Here is a 22,113-nt window from a genome sequence, read left to right as displayed (position 1 = left end):
CAGAGGGTCCATGCACGCTAAAATACCGGAGGTTGAAACCAAAGGTACAAAAACATAGCACGTGGTGTAGGGTGGCCACAAAGGCCTCTCACTTCTCTACCACCATCTTTAATAAGGCCGTAAAATCCCAGCGGCCGTCTAATACTGGAAACCCAGATCAGGTGTCAGAATATCATCAGTAGAGCAGAGGTGAGCAACTTCATTTCAAGAACAGATCCATGCGAAATTTCAGGATTACGTCTGAATACATAAATGATTCTCATTTAGGTCTATTGATGGTAATTTATCTTATGAGGATATCCTAATGATTTGACATAGATCCAATGCTAGTGGACCAATATTAGACACCGCAGTGTACAAACAAGAGAAGCACAAGCCCATCTGGTGTATCTTTTATGTCACCAGTGATCACTTGAGATTATTTATTCAAGAAACATGCAGCCTCTTCCTTTAAAAAAAAGTGGCATGGCGAGCAATCAATGGAACAGATAGAAATAATGCTAAGGTACGGACTGTAAACATGAGCTGTTTTCCTGCATAGGCGCCTTATCATCAGTTTAGGTAGAAACAAAGGGATGCTTCGACATTTGGACTTGCAGTCATAAAATATACTTGAATACAGTTTACTAAATGGTTGTTTTAGCCCATTCTCCTTTCAACTTTTATCAACACTGGTTTATGGCAAATCGGAGATGTCTACTTTAGTTAGTTTGAATGACAGGATGTATGGAGTTCACTTGACCAAATTAGTCTACACATTTCCGGTTATTATTTAGCTTTAAAAAGGTGCTCATTGGTCATCAGTCCATTTATACATCAGTAGAAAGTCATGTTGATTGCATTTTTAAAACTCTTGACAGTCCTCAAAATTGATGAGCTTTGATGCTGGGGATTACCCGTTCCTGCATTAGCTTTCACCCCCACTGCCTGTTTTGTAAACATTGCAACCATCGCCTGCAGGTCTGTGTTGTTGATGTTAAATTAGTGTATTCGGATCTTTAACAGAGTTGATATCAAATACTAAATCTTTTTGAGTTAGTTAAACTAAGATTGCATTGATTTGGGACATTTCAAGCATGGAGGCTTTGGAAACGTGGTTGGTTTTAATGTGGTCAAGTCATACTTGCTTTAGAAGTATTACAGTAGAAGAGAACCAGCTTGATTATCCTCTGCTTTTGCAAGGCAACACTACTCTAGGAACAAGGCAATTGACATGTTTTAATGGTATCTGTATGTGCTCAGAAGATTTTAGTTATGGAGCCAAAAAATTATCAAAACCTTTTTTTCTGAATTCACTTATCTGGGTGACACTACTTTGCTTGGTTTAGTCACTTATTAAATTGAGGAATCTAAGCAGCCCCAGAACTGATATGAACAAATGCTTGATAAAATCTATGTGTAGCTGATACACTCAGAGAAACACAATTGGCTCTCTTCATCACACATCTGTACAACTTAGTTCAAAGTGGTGTTCTTTGCAAACCACCATCAACTCTTCCACTTGGGGACCTCAAGATCCAAGAAACTCCCCACTAATGCAGTCTTTCAAGGATCCATCCTCTCCCCTTGATCCCCAATCTCTTACATCCTCTTCTACACGCTTACTGCCAACAACATTGAAAGCCATTCATGTAGTCTTGATGCACAACTCAAAATCTCCTTGACTAGTGACATTGAGCGACTCAGACCCAGCCTCAATGTAATACAGAACTGTTTGACAAATAGCCACAGAAAACAGAAACAATGTTAAATTATGAGAGCACATTAATTAGCATTTCATTTTTATCTTCAGAATTTTCAGAAATATTAAATGCTTCGATTTTATCCTTGTGAGCTGCCCTGAAAACAATGACTGTCAATTGGTAAACTCTTCATTCACAAACACCATACAGCCCTGAAGAGTCACAGGTCAATTTCCTTGTGACGAAACACGCGTCGGCTGGTTGTTTGACTCTATTCTGTTGTTACTTCATTAAATGACTCTGAACATTATACTGGTGTCGACCGCAGCAACTTTGATCCTAAAGGGACTTTAATATCATTGTTATACCCCCACCACGTGTGCCCGGGACTGTGCTTATATGTAACATAAACATGATGAGAGTCCTTATGTGCATCCAATGGGTCGCTTCTATTGGTACCAAAGGGGATTCCTTACATGACTCTTTGACTAGAGGGGGTTGGCGGTACAACAAAGTGCAATGAATTATCACAAAGCAATCAGGTGTTACCTGAAGGGTATATCACACCAAGGCAGAATTTCTCTAAATGAAAGTGGTAAGTTCCACAGTACTCATATAAAACTAGCACGTATGAACGACATGCACACTTCCCCATGGACTCTATAGTTATTAAGGCCAAGATTCCTAAAACTCAAAGATTACTTGATACAGAGGCGTGTGCATGAATATTGTGGTGATTTACGACTCTGCCCAATTCTTTGAGTCATTAAGCATGACCTAGGCAAAAAAAAGAATTGCTTAAATGACCTCTAGGGTTGTGTGAAATTTGCTTAATTTCCCTGGGCGTGATTAGATGAAATCTCACAAAAATGGTGTGAAATTACGCAAAATTCAAACTCGACATTTAGCACTATATTTGAGTGCGAAATGGATCCTTGCGTTTATTTTAGTCTCGAGGACGCATGTCACCCTAAAAAAAGTGCAAAAAACGCAAGTGCGGTGAACAACAGCTCGTGCATTCTGTATGTTTGCATTGTTTCTGTGCTTCCATGATAGGATTTTTACCTGAACTAACTTGAAATTACACAACGGTGTATAATGGAATAATTTTGGTTATTTTGCATAAAACGCCTAATAGCGGAAATTCATTATGCCAACATAAGGAAAATGTTGCACGGGCGTACTTCCTTGTTGTTTGACAATTGTTACCTAAAGCTATGTATGTGGAGTCTCTGCATTGCATAAAATACACATAAATAGCATTAAAAAGATCTAGGGGACTATTATCAAGAAACTGCGTTAAAATTGTTGCCGCTTTTGCGGCAGAAAACTACCACTAAAGCGGCGATAATGAGCTTGATAATATGCCCTTGAGAATTCCCATAGAAGCCCATGTTCTGGTGTCAACATGGGCTTCTATTGGAATTCTCTGCGGCATATTATCAAGCCCATTATCGCCGCTTCATCGGCAGTTTTCTGCTGCTAAAGCGGCGATAATTGTAACGCGGTGCTTGATAATATGCCCCCTCTACACTACAAAAATTGAGTTATATTTCCTCTTTTTACACATAGATGAAATTGGAGAAGGCAAAAATGTCAATCACATTCAGGGTATTAAATCGGGAAGAAAGGTCTATTCATTGAGATATATGTAGCGCCTACGTGACCCAATATATACCCCGGGTAGCTAAAGACCACTCTACTATTCAGCAATTGACTCGGGGAATAGCTCTTTATTTGACCTTGAAATGATGTTTGGGGTTGGAAGGCTTGCCTGGACCTGATTACATTTCCTTCCCCATGATTTAATGTCTTCATTTTATTTGGTTACTACATATTTAAATGTATGTGTCTTCCTGTGTATCAAAACATGACGTTTTACCATTTCATTCATGTTATTTGAATATTGTTGTAATTAGGTTGTGCACGATTTTGTTTTTTCATTAATGTTGAATCTTGTACTTCTCTCAGCACATCCAATTTTAAATCATGTAAAAACACGTCTTCTATATGTTTTGTTGCTGCTGTGCGTGTGAAACGACGCCCATATTTAGGAATCTTACAGGAATTTGATTTGCCAAACATAAATCTTGGGACGGATATGCTCGGGATAGGGCGCACTCATACTGAGTTGCAGCGCAACAAATGCATTTGAAAGCTCTCGAGAGCGCGGTGACGCCGAGGGACGAGCCCTGGCAGAAGCGCCAGGTGCGAGAGGGGCGCCTCCTGCCAGGAATCTGTCCCTGGCCCGGCAGCTGCTGCCTAGATTCACAACATCCTTGTGCAGGCCGCTGGGAATCACCGCGCCGAGGAAACCGAAAACCAAACACGAGCAAATGTGCACAGCTCACCCCGGAGGAAGGCCTGGGAAACGGGAGAAGTCAGGAAGTGCACCATTTAAATTACACAGTGACACGCCTTTCGACTCGGACGACGTCACGATTGAGCATAATTGGGATCAGATTTGTACAACTATTAGAGCGCTGTTCCGAGGTGATGCGCAGCTGTGGGAGTCCACCGAGGAGTTCACGCTCAGAGACGCGAGGTCACCGCAGAAAGCGAGATTAAACGCGGTACAACGGGGGGGATTGTGGAAGCAAGTACAGTGAGTTAAAGATCCCCCCGCTTTGGAACTGGTACAAAATGACTTTTCATTGACAGGCAGGGTGCAAAGTGCAAAGTGTGTGACATGATAATTAGGACATCACAACTCTTCAGCAGCCCTCAAATCCTCCATGAAAAATGGCTGCTCGCTTGAAAGGCCACCATTGATCATTACAATCATTAGCAAAACCACATGGGCGCAGACTGACAAGGCGCAGCATGGAGTGTTCCAACAAATTCCCAGGGCATTGTGGGGGATTGGAATAATTGCTCCCCATGAAACCTGGATGGATCTAGCTCTAGGCACACCATTAAATGAGTGGCCAGCAGATTCTGGGAGGCCAGCTGTGATCCATCTTTCTGTTTATAGCCTCCTTAGGCTACTTTATCGTCATAGTTTGGGTCCGGAAAAGGGATCTGCACGATAGGGAAAGACACTGCTATCCTTGAAAAGAACTACACAGTTAATGTCACTCTTGCAATGACTTCCATCTTGAAGAAGTATGTGTTTTATCTCATGGGAAATCCACTCGCCCAAAAATACATCCCAGCAGATTTTATTTCAATGTAGGATGTCTCACGTTATCCTAGTATCCCTGTTTTACAGTCTTTTTTTTTTTTAACTTGCAAGCGCACAGAGAAAGCAACAAAAATGTTTCCTGATCCACCTTGGGCACTGTCATGTGGGCAACTAATTTCTTCAATTGATGGATTGTGTGAAGCGGTGCATGCCGAATACATACTGCCTCTCTATGGCAGGGGCATGGGGGACAGAGACACAACATATGACAGGTTCCTAGCGGGTCCAAGATGTTCTGCAGATCCACTAATAGGCCATGATGTAAAACAGCACCCTATGTAGGCATAGGGACGTGTGCATCAGCATGTCCACTGCAAAGAATACAGCCTTGTTGTTGTAAGACTGGGGAAAAAGTCTTGAGCCTGTGCCCTAGTAACAGTGTAGACCGTAGGCTTCTGACCAGCTAAAAGGCAAGGACTAGCAGTACCTTGGGGGCAATGGTAGGATCACCTGCCTATTTTGGTGCCCCATAAAGTAGGCTGAGGTGAAGAGAGAATCTTTTAACCCCTTCCTTGATTATGACGAGCCCAGCTCGTCATGAGTCACAGCGGAGCTGTGCTCATGAAGAGCTGGGCTCGTCATAACGGCAGTGGTCCGCCCACGCGCGATTGATTCCCCGCCTGTGCGGGCGAATTAATCAGTGGGCGGAGTCGTGACGAGCCCAGCTCGTCATGAGCACAGCTCCACTGTGACTCATGACGAGCTGGGCTCGTCACGAGCACCGTGGCGCCGTGCCCCCCCCGCGCCGTGGGGGAATTACCCCTACGGCGAAGGGGTTAAGAACACATCCAAGTGTGCCCCTGTACATTCAGTGGAGGATCAATGGCAATGTCAGACTGTAAAAAGGTATAAGGATGAGTCATGAAGGAGCACACCTCCCACATAAAAATATATAATAATAATATGCAGATTTAAATAGCACAGCTAATCACCCCTGAGGGCCTGTGGACGATGTCCACAGGCACGAGAGATTGAGTGATTGGCCCAGAATCACAGGATGTTGAGCCGACGCCGAAAGTCAAACCTGAATCCCCAGCTCCAAAGCCGGCAGCTCTGGCTGCCATGCCACACCCTCTCCTACATGTAAACATCCAAGGTGTCTGCCTTACACTGTGCATGGTGAGACAAACACAGTTGAAAGTTTAAATCAGCCCAGAGCCATTTCAGAGCCCTTTATGCTTTGGTTAGTACAGGACCCTAGGGCTCATGCAGTACGTTTGTGAGAATCATAATCTTTTATTAGAGATGAAAATGAAAGAACCCGCATTTCAGAGGATAGCTCTTTAGGCCCCTGTTGCATATGTGGCTGTAGTGCCAGGGGCACAATGAATTGGAAAGGCCTACCTCATTAAATCTGCTAGTGCAAATGTATGCACAACCACGTATGCTATGCGGAGGAATAAAAAACGAAGGAGGAATGACTAGAAGCAAAAAACAACAGATCTAGAAAGATGGGGCACAAAATGCAGACTGACTTTTCTACTTAAATAAAGTAACTACAACTAACAGAAGATCACTAGTTTCTGGGAGGCTGGCAAACATAGACAGTTAAGATTTTGAGCCCATTGCAGAGAGTAGTGAAGGTTGTTAAAGGCCCTGGACTCAAGGTATATCAAGTGTGAGGGCATTTAACAACTATTATAGTCTGAGCAGAAGGGCTATAAGGATATTAGAACATTCCACTCACTGAGGGTAGAATGTTATCAATTAAAAAGGAAGAAATAGAAAGACAACCATTTCACTGTCGCAGCAGCAGGTCTGTATAAGCCATCATTTGCCCTGAGACACTTTATTGTCTTCAGCGGAGCGCTCAGTATTACAATGCTCTAATTCTGGCTATGGTCTCCTAAGAATACTTGTCCTCTTGCAACAGGGGCTGCAGTAGGAGCTGCCCTCTGATATGTGAAGGTGAGGTGCCTGCCACCATGTCCATGACAATGCAGGGGGGTACCATAGGTACCCCCCATGTGCACCCCCCACTACCCTGGGAGCCCGCAACGGGCCCCCGAAAGCAGACTCCGCATGACTTTCCATGGCGGGGTCTCCTCCATGGAAAGCCATGCTCCGCTGCCCATGCTAATATGGATGGCTGTGTCTAGCAGACACCGCCACCATATATAGCCCCTTTTCCGCCCAGTCGACTGGTCGACTGGCGGAAAACCGGCAGACGGTCTTTCCGTCCGCCGGGGTCCCCCCTGCCATGCTAATATGGCAGGGGGGAAATGGGTGGTGGGTGGGGAAGGATGTAGGGCGGATCACCACCGCCATGCGGGCAGTGGCGATCCGCCCTACATCTTAATTGACCCCTTGATGTCTACCAGTACTTGGAATGAAATGCTGAGGAAGGGTGTTCTAAGTCCTGAATCCTTTATTGTGGAAACCATAACATATAGTACTTGGGCTGCCTAGGTCACCACCTCTAGAGACCATCTGCCATTAGGCCAGGAGTATATGTTTTGGATCAACATGGATGCACCTTCACTGAAATGAGCTATTGCAGTCTTTGGATAGAATTTAAATATTCTCTGCCATACTAATGTCCACACCAGTGACCCGAATAAAGACACTGTTCATGGGCTGTTGTTTCACCTTTTGGCACCACAAAAGAATCCAAAACATCGGTATGGGCCCTCGTCCAAAACATATTGCCCGGGCATCAAGGACCAATGTAATGTAAAGTGGAAGTTTCCTCATTTGAATGATTGTTTGATTCCATGAAAATTAGGCAAAGCCTTTGCCATTGCCCCTGTGAGATATTAACAGCAGGGGCACATCTGCACCATGGCCTTGGAGCAACCCTGGCGGTGGTTCACATCTAGGGATCTTCCACATCCCTTTGTTGAGAGCCCTACCCTTTCAATGTCAAGATTAAGATACCTCTTACGCGAATGAGATGGTGAAGCAATGATTGTGAGATTAGTGTTTGTGCAGGCACACTCTGCATGCTTATCCCTGAGGGGAGCCTCGAAGACCTCTAAGAGGCAGGACTCAATGTTTAACTACACCCTCATACATGGGACCCTTAAACCCCACCCCATGAAAGGTACCTGCCACTAACAGAGAAACACAGTGCGATGGGAGAACTGCTACTCTGTCTTACCATGCTGTATGCAGTCCACATTGGATGCGCTAACTTGAAAAGTTAGCTTGTGTGCGGCTAGAGTGATTTTTTGTTAAATTTGTAGCTAGGCTCTTTCTGGTCAGGCATACCCAGGGAAGGAACACACTGGCTTAAACAAGCACCATGTGTCCCTTCTGTAACCCAGCCTCAGTAATGTGGACCCCTTGATAGCTTGTCAGATTGATTTTAAGAACAGGTTTCACTCCTATTCAAGTAGGTCATATCTACACACCTGATTGGGACCTAAGCAATGTATTGTGAAAACTCACGACTTTTATTGAGGAAAAAGCTCACCTGCAGAAAGCAGTGATGGCGATTTTTAGGTGTCGCCTGACCCAGCGCATGCGCTGGTCTTGCGAGACTTATTGAGAGGGCTCCAAAAAGTGCTACCAGGCCAGCCTAGAGCTACAGTTTATGTGCGCGGGTGCGAGCGCCGCGCTTTACCGTGATTACTTTCACGGCCCCACGGCCGCTTTGATGTTTGATCGTGATCGCGATCACTTTCAGTTTCGCGGCCGCATGGCCGCTTTGCATAGCCAATAGGTCCCGCTTTTGGGACCTTATAAGTTTTTAGTTATGCAACTGTTGCATGGCTAAACACTTATAAGGTCCCAAAGACGAGACCTATTGGCTATGCCAATGCTTGTTTATTTATACCAGGTGTACTATATATTTTGTGCCATGTTCCAATCTGCCTTATTGGGGAAGATAAAATGCGGCGGAAAGATGTAGACCCATAATTGCAACCTTAGAAAATGTGAAGAATGTGGTGCACTAAACTCAGCCATAGTCTGGTAGCCGAGCCACTTCATTTGTAATTACACAGAGACATAGGGCCACATTACAAGTTGGACAAACTTTGGTGCAGAGATACTGGGGGAGGGGGGGGGGCTGAATTAAAATTACTAGGAGGTATCTCAGTTTTTTCCTTAAAATGGGGAATAATTGCTCCGACCTGGGTTTACTGGGTGATTTACCTGGCAACTGTTCACCACTTTGGTGAAAAACAAAACACCAACATTTTCTGCTTGCTCTGAGCAAGTGGCAAGTGCCAGAAGGATTGTCAATAATATGTCAGGAAGTGTTGCAGGAGGGTCCAGGGCATGTTTTTGCCTCTCTGGGGGAAGCATTGTTTGCTCCTTCCAGACTGCTTCAGGTGGCTTATGGGAGCCAGGAAATGTTGCTGCCCCCTGAACCTACCCGGCAGCATTAACCACAGGCCCAATGTCTCCAGGGCTAAAATGACCAGGTCCACATTTTTCAGACCTGACCATTCAGGGCAGCGGCACACTTATAATGGAAACTTAGAGTATTTCACCCAGAGTTATCGCTCGGGTGAAATTAGCCAACTCATAATGTGGGTCATACTTGGAGATAATCCGGTCTGTTTATGAGGAGCGCTGCAAGTCTTACGGGCTGGCCTATATGCTGGTATGGGAGGATGCATGTTACATGTCGTTTCTATATTTTGTCTGATCATCAGCAGACTCAGCAGAGGTGCAAAAAGACTAGTGGCTCTTTATCTTGGTTGAGTAAAAATTAAAATATTGGTAGTTTTTTTAGTTTATCTTTAGATATGAATCTTAGGTAATATGTAAATTTGCTTGTCACGCAGCAGCATGAACCTGACCCCTTCCACTAGGCCACATTTTTTTTTTTTTTTTTTTTGAAAACCTTTATTGACAGTTCAAGAAGAACAAGTATGGGCCTACAACCCCCCAGGGCCGGCCGCTAAGCAATCAGAGCAAGAACGACAAGTATAAACACAGGCAGCACTTCGGGGAGCAAAATCGTACTGCTTATACTGTGGACAGCGTAAGTAGGGCACCAGGAGAAAGAGGTTTTCATTTTATGATGAAACAAGGCAGAAGGATCAGGTGACAAGCAATTTTAAAACAACGATCACGGATATGCAGAGTAATGAACGTTAGCGATTTACAGCAATCTATTCGGTCAATGGCGCAAATACAAGAACGTCAGGATGGAGAAAAACATAGTCTACAGCTGCGCCCGCAGTCCCCCGCCAGAACTCCCCAAGAACACCCCGGAAGTTGTGAACACATGGAACGGCAACAAGGCATAGCAAAAGGAGGTGTATCACGCTGATCCCAGAAAAAGAAAGACAAAAAGAATCAGAGAAGAAAAAGGAGGCCATGGAAAAAGATGAAGGAATACAGAGTCCCCTCCCCCAACCCCCCACCCTGCACCTCTGCAGATGAGTACGGCCCCCCCCCCAGCAGTGTGCCTGTCACCCTGGAACCAGACCCGAAATGTAGGAGAATAGGGAAAAAGAAGTAGGAAAGGACCCCCACCAGGCGGGGGGGTTGAGAAAGCATTTATAAACTGGAGGAGGGCCTTCATAACAGACCCCCGGCTTCTCCCTCCCGCACGGTAAGGTTCCCCTAAAGTGAACAAGGAACAGCACAAAAACAATCTTCTCAAACCACAATGGGGAGCATTATGCACCTATTGTGCCAGTAGCCATGTCAGGAGAGCACACCACCCCAAGCCCGCCCGTCCACTAGGCGACCACCCCCGAGGGGCCAGCCTCATCCCTGACCACTCTGTGGAATTCTGCCCATGCCAACCCCTCGACCCAGCACCATACCCAATGTTCCTAGGCAGAGGAATGTCCAACAATGACAGAGAAGCGACGCACACAGGTGGGGTGGAAGTCTCTGAGCATCAACACAGTCCGCCGCGTGAGGAAACAGGCTTCCCAGTGCTGCCCTAGGGTCTGCACTGCACGCAAGGCTCAGGAAGGCAGAAGCAGCCAAAACAGACATTAGTTGCTGGAGTTGTCTCTGGGTCGCAGGAGGGCATGCACGGGATGAGGCCCCCACATCCCACTCAGGTCCAACGCCTCCGGGACAGATCAGGCCCTCAGAAGGTCGAACACACTGTAGCATACTGGCCGGGGCGTCCAGTCGTGTACTAACCTCAGGGGGGGCCGCCACAGCGTCCTCCTGCGCGCAGTGTGGGTAGACTCTGTGTTCGTGCGGACAGGCGGGCCGCCACTGCCCCAACTCCGACGCCACACCATCGAGCTTACTCCCCAAGATCACGAAACCATGAACCAAGGAGGAGTGAAGAGTACCAAGAGCCTCGAGGAGGTCGCCGTACCCCAGCTCAGCTCTCTGTGATCTCGCCGCCACACTCCCAAGAATCGTACGCTCACAGGCCCGCTGCGGCCCAGCGGACAGGATGGTAGGCTTCATCGACCCAAGATGGCCGCCAAGTATGCCCGACCCTCACCGGGGCCGGGACCCCGGGACAAGCGTCGCGATGTCCACGTCGCGGGTGACCGGGTTCCGGGGGCAGGCAAAAAACTATCCGTGGTCACGGGCAACAGTCGTCCCCACCACGGACCAGCTCCCGTAGAAATCCGGGGGCGGCCCGCAATGATCGGGGCAGGATACGGACGGCGGCCGGGCAGCTCACCAGCAAGGCAGGGGCAGTCACCGGAGGATCTAAGATTTGCACCCCCGGTCATGCACTCGGTCAGCTACACTGGGCAGTAGAAGTGACCACGCCGAAATGTAGGCCGAGTTTAACACCGCTTCGGTGGGCCGACTCCACCCAGTCACCACCGGCCGCTGTTGTCGCACTGCCACCCGGCCACGGCGCCCACTCGATGTCCCGGCTCCAGGGCCGCACAGGCCGCAAAGTTCAGATGCAGTTTTCTCCGGCGATAGCACGGCTAGAAACCTCGGAGTCACACAGTCGGGAGCCCCTCTCCTTCAGAAACACGACCACGTGGCACAAGTTGAGGATCTAAGGCAGGATATCCGTGCGGGGTGCGGAGGTTCACGGAGCCGGGAGTCTACGCTGCCGTCCCGGTCGCCATCTTGGCTCCTCTAGAGTAGGCCACATTTTTAATTCCTTTCCAATACAACAATCTATCCATTTATGATGAGAAATGATAACCATAATTGTAAGGAATGAGTTACGTATTTGTGATACATAGTGAAACAACTGTTAGTTTGACGTGACAACTTCCCATAGGTGTAAGGTTCAGAACTTGTACCGCAGTAGTTTCAAGGAATACTCCACTGCCTTCGAAACAGTGGGGCATATTTACAAGCCACTATTGCCACCACAACGTCACTTTTTAGACGTTGTGGTGACGAAAGTGGCTTCGCCTTATCACAAGGCAGTGTTAAGACACGTAGGGCCAGATGTATCAAAGGGTTTTGCCCATTCTGTGTCTATGGGGAAATGTGTTGATACATATGGCCCTTAATGTGGCCTAATGCCACCTTGAGAATAAGGCCCCCATTCAAGCTAGCGTGAAAAGGGTGGGCAATGGGTGTTGCGGTGGGCGTTCCACTGCAACACCCATAGATTTTGACACTGCCCCATATTCGCAATGGCAGCGTAAATATAGTGCAAAGCCAAAATTAAGACCAGGAAAAACCTGGTCTTAAAAAAGGCGCAACGAGGAGAAATGTTTCATTTCTCCTCGTTTGTGCTGTTTCTATGTGTGCTTCATTGTGCAGCAGACATAGAAACAGCAGAAGGCCATTGGTTGTTTATGTGCAGGAAGGTGACACATGCTGCACATACAAAATCAATTTAAAAAAGAGACGTTTTGCAACTTCTATGTGTGCTGCGTGAAGCAGCACACATAGAAGTTGCAAAATGCCATTTTAGATTGTTTATGTGCAGGAAGGGGCATCTTCCTGCACATAAACAATCTTCCCCTACAACGCAGACACCCTTGCACTGGGGTGCAAGGATGTCTGCAGTGGCTGTCGGCAGCTAAAATTAGGGTTAGCACAGGGGGAAACGCAGGGCTGCACCATATCCTTGTAAATACGGTGCAGGCCTATGTTTTGGAAATGGTGGAGAGCTGCTTTGCTTTTAGCCAAGGTGGCTGATGCTGCGCTCCACCACTTCCTTGCAAATACGCTCCGTGTGCTCTAAATTTCAGGACACTCCAAACACAGTTAAACAATCTGCTGATTACTTTTTAGGCTAGATTGTTTTCGATTGCTGAGCAGGCTATGCCAGATTGCCCCACTGGCATTGCCATGCCCACTCAGCTGTCCAGCACAGAGAAATCCTCAGACACTGGGTGCAATCACAGCTCAATGCAGGTGGTGTCTCTGTGAATGAGGCTTTTTTGGTTCACTGCCCTGCTTCTTTCCCTTCGCGGAATATCCGCTCTGCTCTGAGAAGCCGCAGCTCAATTTCTTGGACCAGTGCCACCAGAATCTGTTGGGTGGAGAAGTAACACATCTTCTGTGTCTGTTCCAAATCTAGAAGCAACATTAGCCAGATGTAATAGATCTGAAGGGAGGGTCCTTCCCTTCACGTCTCCTTTGGGGTCAGGGAGACCTGTCTGACTCATGTTCAATTGAACTTGAACTTTATAGGATTTTAGGAACAGACCGTGGCGATGTAGAGCACTGCATTACTCCATGTCTGCCACACTACAATGGCTTGCGTCCAATGTTAGTACACTGAAACAAGATTTTGTTTTTCGCTCTTAGAGACCCACGGGCTTTGGCAACAGAAAAAGAGATGTTCTTTTATTCCTGTGTGATGCTTTCTCCGGTGTTGGAAACCCCCTATATGTTTTAAGATTCTATGTGTGTCACTGTAGCCTTTAGACCAGCACCAACAGCTGGAATAGTCACTTTTGGGAGTTTCTTTCCATTGCAGAGTTATGCATCCCAAGCGGTAGGCCAGGTCATATAGAACGGTCAACCTCTCAGTCGATAATGACTATTCCATACCATCAGTAAACTTCTTAGTGGCTGCAAACAAGACATGCCAAGCCATGAAAATAAATCAGTCCGCACCTTAAGGCTCTCTGGGAACGACTATGTCAGACCCTCTACATAAAGCTTTCTGGGATCAGGAAAGCAATGGATGAAGCTGAAAGAATATAGGCTGGAGATACACCCATCACCGTGTCTGCAGTAACACAGGAAAGGAACTCGGATTATACATGACACGGTGTCATGTTCTATGTTCATCTTTCTAAATCCGGAGACAATAGGGGCTTTCACAGCTTGTTCCAGCCCAAATATCCAGGGCTTTAGGTTGTCTGATAGAACCTCAGCCTTCCACTTTCTCCACCCATGCCTTTTTTCTTCACTTAAATGGTGCATTTTCTGGGTCCTGTGCGCTGGCGTAACGAAACTAGAAGGGGCCAACCTTCAAGGTACGTAGAGGGGCCCCCTCCGGACTCAATCAGGGCCTCTCTGGCTAGAGAACTGTGTGGAGAGGGGCCCCTGGAGCATGGGAGCCCCCTACACCGCACCGCAGGGGCAGGGGGGCCTGTGTTACGCCACCGGTCCTGTAGAGTAATGAAATCTTATTGGCCGAGAAAAAAAAAATCACATAATACATGGGCTAAATGGAATTGTTTCCTCTTTAAATATATTGCTATGGCTGCTTTAATTACTTGTGATGTTATGTTATGTTACGCTATTTGATGTAGGCCGGGTCTGGTGGCTCAGTCGTCTAATGCGTCCACTGTTGGAGACTATGTTCGATTTCATGGTTGTGGGTCCACTCAACCTTTCATGCTTCTGAGGTCGATAAAATGAGCACCATTGAGTAGGGTGACAACAAACATCTGTTATTCAGCGCCAAGATACCCATCTGTGTGAACATGAGCTTTACAAATACACATGGTATGTGATGTCATGGTTCAATAAGTTTTGTTATATAATGTTAGGTTATGACAGCGGAGATTTGTATCACATTGCATTGCTATCTGTGTTGGCTCACAGCACTGTCAGGGTCAGGTACCTTCACAACCTCTTCTGAAAGATTCTGTTACAGGCTGGAATCTGTTTTTGAATGAGTACGATCAATAGCTGTGGGGGTTCGGTTACTTTTTTTATGACTACGCTTTACTGTATGAATTGTAATGTATGCTTGGTTGCATGTAGTGTAGTGTATGCGTGATTGTATGTTTGTAGTGTATGCTTGATTTTATATATGTAGAGGCAGATTTATAATTAACTGATGCAGCGTGGTGCAGCAAGTCATTTTGCTGCACCGCGTTGCGTTAGTTTTGAAGCACAGGGATACAACATATTTACAACAATATGTTGCATCTCTGTGCTTCCCCCTGCACTGACGCACAAACTGCTGCCATGCGCTAACCCCTTGCACCATGGTGCGTCACGGGGATGATTGTTTATGCGCAGGAAGAGTTCCCTTCCTGCACATAAACAATCAGAAATGGCGTTTTACAACTTCTGTGTGTGCTGCATTAGCGTACATAGAACTTTTAAAACACCATTGATTTAAAGGCACACCTTCCTGTACATAAACAATCATTAGAGGTCATTACCTCTTTCTATGTGTGCTGCAGAATGCAGCACGCCTAGAAAGAGGAAAAAAAATTAGAACAAATTAACACATTTCCCCTCGTTGCGTCTCCCTGCGCCTCCCCTTGGGAGGCGCAGCATTCAGACGCATTTCCAGATTTATGATTTCTTCTAAATCTGGAAATGTGTCTGGTTCCATGGGTGTTGCTTGGGAACACCCACAACAATACCCGTGGAACTCCACTTTCACGCAAAGTGCTGCGTGTAAAGGGGCCGTATTTACAAGGACAGGAAAAGCCACACAGGGTGGCTTTTCCTGTCCTTGTAAATATGGGGCAGTAAAATGCGCTGCCGGTGCATCACAAAAGTGATGCACTGGCAGGGTAAGGAGCTTGTAAATCTGCCCCGTAGTGTGGCTTCAGATCTTTACCAATTCGGGTACATGTCATCTGAAGGATCTGTAGGTGCCTTACCCCCCTTGATGACAGACTCTTACAGCCCACAGAGCCCCTTTAAATTAGCCCAGCTGTCTATACCTGGACATCTTCCATTCCTTGCTAAGAAAAAGTCACCTGTATCATTTCATGAAAGTAGTTATTGTGTAGGATAGGTTAACTCCATTCAGATGTGTGTATTTTCCATTTTCACTTTACAAGGAAAAATCTCACAAAATGGGCAATCATTGTATGTGGAGCTGGTTAGGTACACCCTCCCCACACAATGCCTTACAGATAGCTATACTGTACACTGGTCCATTATCAGACACCTCTGTTTTGGTGGAAATAGCACGCAGACAGATACTGCTGGCTAAAATCATTAAAAGAATGCCCTACCCTTCCCACTCCCCCATCAAACTAGTTTCAGATGGCCCAGCCTAAATCATTGCCAAGCAGGGACCATTCCCTGTGAGATTCCACAACACCACATGCCCCCTCAGAGGAAACCAGAATGATGAACAAGAAACGAAACCACTAGGAGGTATGACAAGCTCCCTCCTTGAGCTGAATGATCCAGATTGTAATTGTGTGTTTACAGAAATTGCAAACAGTGCTTTTAAATAGTCACCTGGTATTAAAGTACAATGGTTAATTCATAGATTTTCAAACTGTGCCCTTTATTGCCCCTGTTATATAGAAAGGCACAACAAAATATAACACAAGTCAAAATGTAATGCAACAGCAGGGCGATGGGAACCTAAATAACCTCTTGTGATGGAGTCGCTGACTTCCGCCAGATGTATCTGAGGTAAAGGTTTCATAAATGTGTCAGGGGCCTATTAATGTGTGGGGTAAATACCCCAATTCACAATCACTCATTTCATTTACACGCCCAGCTTGGGTGCTGCTTAAAGACTCTGCTTTGAAGCAAAACACTGGGTTTTCTTTCCTTATTGACTTTGCGTTTGCTCAGGCCTCGGAGAAAACTAAGAATTTATGCTTTATCATGAAAACATATGTTGTTCTTGCATACAATCCATAAGCAGTTTCTTTCTCACCAAATCTCTATACATTAAAACCCGCTACCACGGGAGGTAAAAGAGGAGGGCGGATGAAAGTTAACTATATTTGGTATGAAAACTCAAACTTATGCTTTTCTAGATAACCACTGGTTACAAACATGCACTTTCAGCAGCCATGTTCCATTCCTAAGCAGTCTGAAAGGAGTACTGTGCTAAGAGGAGACCTGGATATTCTATAACATTCTGCGTGAGCGGCTCATACAAAGGCCTCTTTATGTCACATATGTTTGCGTTGGCCTTCAGCGAGCGCTTCAAGACCTACCTGCACATAATCCACACTTCTCCCCAGCGCTTTGAAGGCCGTGTACATTACTTCTCTTTTTCCACCCCACTTCTGCATGATGCACACAGATTTGTTGGACAGGACCAGCTGGGTCACGTGTTGCATGCTCTCCCTATGCGACTCCTCTGTCTCGTTCGCGCCTGTGCTGTGGAAGTTGCTCGTCCATCTGTAGGTAGCAGATTTGTCCCTGCCCATGATCTCACTGAAGATGTCCATCATGTAAACATCATCTTCTGAGTTCCCGTCAATCACCATGATCACTTTTATGCCAGGGTACGTCAGCCGTTTGACCGACAGTAAACATTTCCGCAGGTAGTCGGGGTCTTCCTGGTAGGCAGCAATGCAGAGGGCAACAGTTTTGTTGAGCTTGATTGGCGTTTCCAGTGACCTTTTCATTTTTTTGTGTTCTAAAAAGGCGAACAGGCTTTGGATGATGAGATGAAGCGAGAGAATGGCACCATAGAGCCCGAAAGAGAAATAGTAGTTGTCTGTCTGGATGAACTGGTAGCCAACGATGTAAGCCGCTGTGATGCCGAGAAGAAGAGAGACTCCGAACATGGTTGTTCCAAGTATTCTCAGGATGTTGATGAACCTTTCACAATGCATCTGTAAGCAAAGCACATGACATGATTAGCTCACTGATTCACATAGAACTCAACACTTTTGCCTCGTCTAGTTGGAATCAAGTTGAAATTGGTCAAGTCTGCTTCAAGTGATTGGATTGATGAGACTTTGTGTCCATCAGACTTACATGGAGATGACTCTGACAAGATGTGCCCAATGTAGGCCTACAAAGGAAAGAGCCATCCCACATTTTCATGTATGTTTGTAAGTTCATCCCTGGCCATATGTACATGGACTTCCGTTTGCAGTTTCCATATAGCAAATGTTTGCAATTCGCTATTAGGAAATTGCAAACAGCCATGTACAACAGTGTGTTTTACACTGTTTGTGATTCACAATGGGTTGCATGGACCTGCCTCATTAATGTTCACGAAGCAGATCGCAATTTGCGACCCATTGTGAATGGCTGGCACTTACAGGGACGGTGGCCTGCTCGAGTCAGCAGACCACCATGTCTGTGACTGCTTTTTAAATAAAGCACTTTTTTATTTTGAAATGCAGCTGTTTAGCGTTAAGGAAAACAGGATGCAGTTAAAAAAGAAAAATGAAAAGTTTCCTTTTTATTTTTTAGGAGTAGGCAGTGGTCGGACCACTGGCTGCTCTTAACATTTTTTGGCGCCCACATTCACAACGGTGAAGGGGTCCATTGGGAGCCCTTCCTATTTGCGAATAGGTTACCACTAGCTTGGAGTTGGTGATAATGGCTAATGTTGGCGTCTCCTTTCCTGGTCACAAAACATTCCTACATACCAGTGCAACTCACTGTTAGGAAGGGACGCCCTTGGCACACCCTTTCCTAATAGCAACTCACAAACCCAATTTGCATTTCGGTAGTAGTGTACCGAATCGCAAATAGGGCTTTGTACATTTAAAAATGCTTTTTTCAGATCGCAAATTACCTGATTCTGGGAATCAATCCGTTTGCAAGCTGAAAAAAAAGCTTTGTACATCAGCCCTTCATATGCATATCTCACAAACATGACATGGCTCTGGCTCTCTACAACCAACTTTTCAAGTAGGAGTGGCCCGTGCAAATCAGGGAATTACAGCCGAGGCCTGTACGCTTTTCTTTTACTGACCCCTGGGTGGACAGGGTCTTATCTTAACCATGTCCCATAGTTCACTGGCACAGAGCAGTGCAGTGCACACATGTACACGCAGTGTGGGAATGCAGAAGACAATATTCAGGCTGCCCTTTTTTTAAAGTTTTATATAGCACAAGCTCAACCACGCTTTACATGAGTACCAGTTACATTACACAAGCACACATTCATTGTTTGGTAGGCACAGGGAGATGTTGAGCCAACGGCGAGACTCAAACCTGGATCCCCAGTTCCAAAGTTGGGAGCTTTGACTGTTATGCCACATCCTCTCCCTTTTGGAGATGTTAGATTATCCCAACAAGAAATGGTGCAGTGAGGCACTGCATAGAACTTTGTTGGTACTCTCAGGGCCCTGCTACCAAAGTATGCAGAGGTTCAGCCTGCACATCTTGAAAGAGAAGTGGGCGGCACTACTCCTCTGTTAAGATGTTCAGACCACTCTTCTGAGGAACTGCAGCTGCAAATATGCAACAGAATTAGGACAAAACTGTGCACTTCTGAGAAAAGATGCATAAAGGAAAGAATTCAAGCCACATCTATCACTCTTTACCTTGCCATGCAACGCTGCACACCCTGTATTTGAACGCAATTAGAATGGCATCGCTGGAAACACTCCTAACACACTGCCCCTGACTTCTCTTTGTAGGAGCCAGATTGGCCAGATGTCGACTTGCTAGTAGATGGATTGACAAAGACTACTTTAAAGTAGAACCATTAATAAGATCAGAGTAGTTTCTTTTGCATGTCACCACCATAGATATTTAGCAAATGCAGGATAACTTTAAATTCTGTAAAGACCTACAACTATTTCATTTCAAAGATCATTGGGCCTTCTGTGGTGTTATCAGGGAAACTTGACTTGAGGACTTAGGAGTGATTGGTCGTTAAACAATTTTTAATGGGTTTTATCAACTGTAGACAATATCAATTGTTGCAGGATATGACATTAACAAATTACAAGAGTGAATTGCACTGGCTCACACTGAAGGATGAGGGTGTCTTGGGAGTGATTGGTATGTGGTATATAACTCCATGCATTAGGAGGCGAGGGTATGGTTTTAATTAAAGAACATAAACCTTTTTAGGTCTCGCTGAGCCAGCGCCTGTGCTGCCCTGCGAGACATTTAGTATTGGGGTTTTCAAAGTGCTGCCACAGGCTTTTGGTGGCCTAGAGCTTGCGTTCACGCGCGCAGCCGCCATCTTCCTCCCTTCCAGCATGATCACTTTCACTTTTTTTCTCGTACTGCTGCGCGCGCGTGCATCACTAGCATGTTTTTTTTTACATTACTACAAGCTTCCCGCGTCGCGCGGCCAATGCTTGTTTAGTAAGCGTCCCAAGTTTTCTTTCCTAGTATCTTTGACTGGAACCTGCACGTCAACTGGTAAATTTGGCAGAAAGGCTTATTTATCTTTTTCTTGAAAAGCATGCAATTTCTGTTAAAAAATTGCAACCAAAGCAAGATAATTATCTGTGCTTCCAAACAATCCTAAAAAGGCAACAGTCGCAGACAGCACTCGTGCTGGGGTAAAGCTTCAATGCCATTTAATGTTGGTCTCTGAAGAGCTGCTCTTGAGTTTCCGAGCACTCAGCAACCGAACACATTGATGTCAGATCTCCCGTGACATGATATGACTAGGCGTTTCTTCTCAGTTATATCCTGGTTATCTGGTGTGTGCTGCCATCTGCTGGAGCAGATATAATAACTCAGGGGTTGTCAACATAATCTTTATCACACCTCACACCTCTGAGGGTTTTCCTAATGTATCTATCTGTGTGCCTGTCAAACGTTATGCTAAGAATCGTAACCCACACATTTAAAATCCCAGATTTTTAGTCGCACCCTACTGATTGCCCAAGATTCCAATATTTCTACTTCCGAAATCTTGTTCAAATTAGGCTTTTGCTAACTAGATAAAGGGTTCACTGGTCTCACGGTGGCACATCTTCGAACATCAGATCCTCACCATTCAAACTTTTGTCCTTATAAGGTCCCAAAAGCGAGATCTATTGGCTGTGCCAATGCTTGTTGTAGATAGCCATCTCTAGTGCCCACCCACTTTTCCCTACATACTACATGCGATGCACGAAACATGCCAACACAAGTATTTCCTTATTCCATCCGTGCACTGGACAACTGTCCACCCAAATGCAGAAAACATGACTCTATTGGTACACTCACCCATACACGTAAGACACTAAACACACCTGCCAAGCTTCAATGCAATGCACCTTCTCACTAATTGACACGAACCACATAAACACTAAACATTGAACATACTCTCTACAAAACTCTCAGTCAAACACTAACAAACATCAGACATCATGACATTTCTGTACTAAATAGGGCCAAATCCTGGAACATGCTATGATGCCATTGAAGAAGTCATTAGCAGTATACAAATGCAAGCAACATAATATTTCCGTACGTGTGACCAACACTTACATCCACTTTGCTCCACTCCACACTAACGTACAGCTAAATGAGCTATGAGGAGAACCCTGACCGGCACTTTTGCACCGCCGGAACGTCACTTTTTTGATGTTCTGGTGGCGCAATGTGCCGCTGGCATATTTATAAGGCCACGTAAAGCCATGTTACCTGGCTTTTCATGGCCTTATAAATATGTGCCCCTTTCACGCAGAAAACTGTGTAAAAGGAGCATTCCATGGGTGTTGCTGGGGGCGTTCCCAGCAACATGCATGATTTTTTGACACTGCCCCAGATTTACGAGAAATCATCAGTCTGAGGCAGCGCTAAAAACGTATCCCTCCACAGGGGAGGCATAAGGGAGGCACAGCGAGGAGAAATATCTTTATTTCTCCTTGTTTTTCCTCTTTCTATGCGTGCTGTATTCTGCAGCACACATAAAAAGAGGAAAAAGACTCTTGTGATTGTTTTTATGCAGGAAGGTTTCCTTTCCTGCACAAAAATTATCATCCCTGCAATGCAAGCACCCTTTCACCATGGTGCAGAGGGGCCTGTGTTGATGCACGGCAGCCCATTGTGCATCGGCGCAGAGGAAAAGGACAGGAATGCACCTTATCTAATAGATACCGTGCATTCCTGCCCTTTTCTTTTGCCGTAGGGCAGAGCAGATGCAAGGCCTGCTGCGCTGCCCTACAGCCCTCACTCTTTTGGTCATCACGCATGATCCAATTACACCTTTCACATTAGCCACACTAAAACCTCCACTATTTCATTCAAGTACAACCAACACAGTAGTGTCCTATCCATCCAGTGAAAGGTACATGGGACCTTGTCAGGAGTATGAAAATTACAATTGCAATACAATATAAACATAGT

General features: G+C 45.6%; 1 protein-coding gene across 1 annotated transcript in view; it reads right to left on the bottom strand.

The window, feature by feature from the left end:
* The window catches only part of HAS2 (hyaluronan synthase 2), a 66,225-nt gene that overhangs the window by 9,599 nt on the left and 34,513 nt on the right, over positions 1 to 22,113 (bottom strand). The window contains exon 2 of the mRNA XM_085605037.1: positions 17,061 to 17,687. Coding sequence (XP_085461163.1) covers positions 17,061 to 17,687 — 627 coding nt within the window. The remainder of the gene's footprint in view (positions 1 to 17,060; positions 17,688 to 22,113) is intronic.

Source organism: Triturus cristatus, chromosome 5_1 (genome assembly GCF_964204655.1).
Source record: "Triturus cristatus chromosome 5_1, aTriCri1.1, whole genome shotgun sequence".
Taxonomy (NCBI): domain Eukaryota; kingdom Metazoa; phylum Chordata; class Amphibia; order Caudata; family Salamandridae; genus Triturus; species Triturus cristatus.
This window is presented reverse-complemented; position numbering and strand designations above follow the sequence as displayed.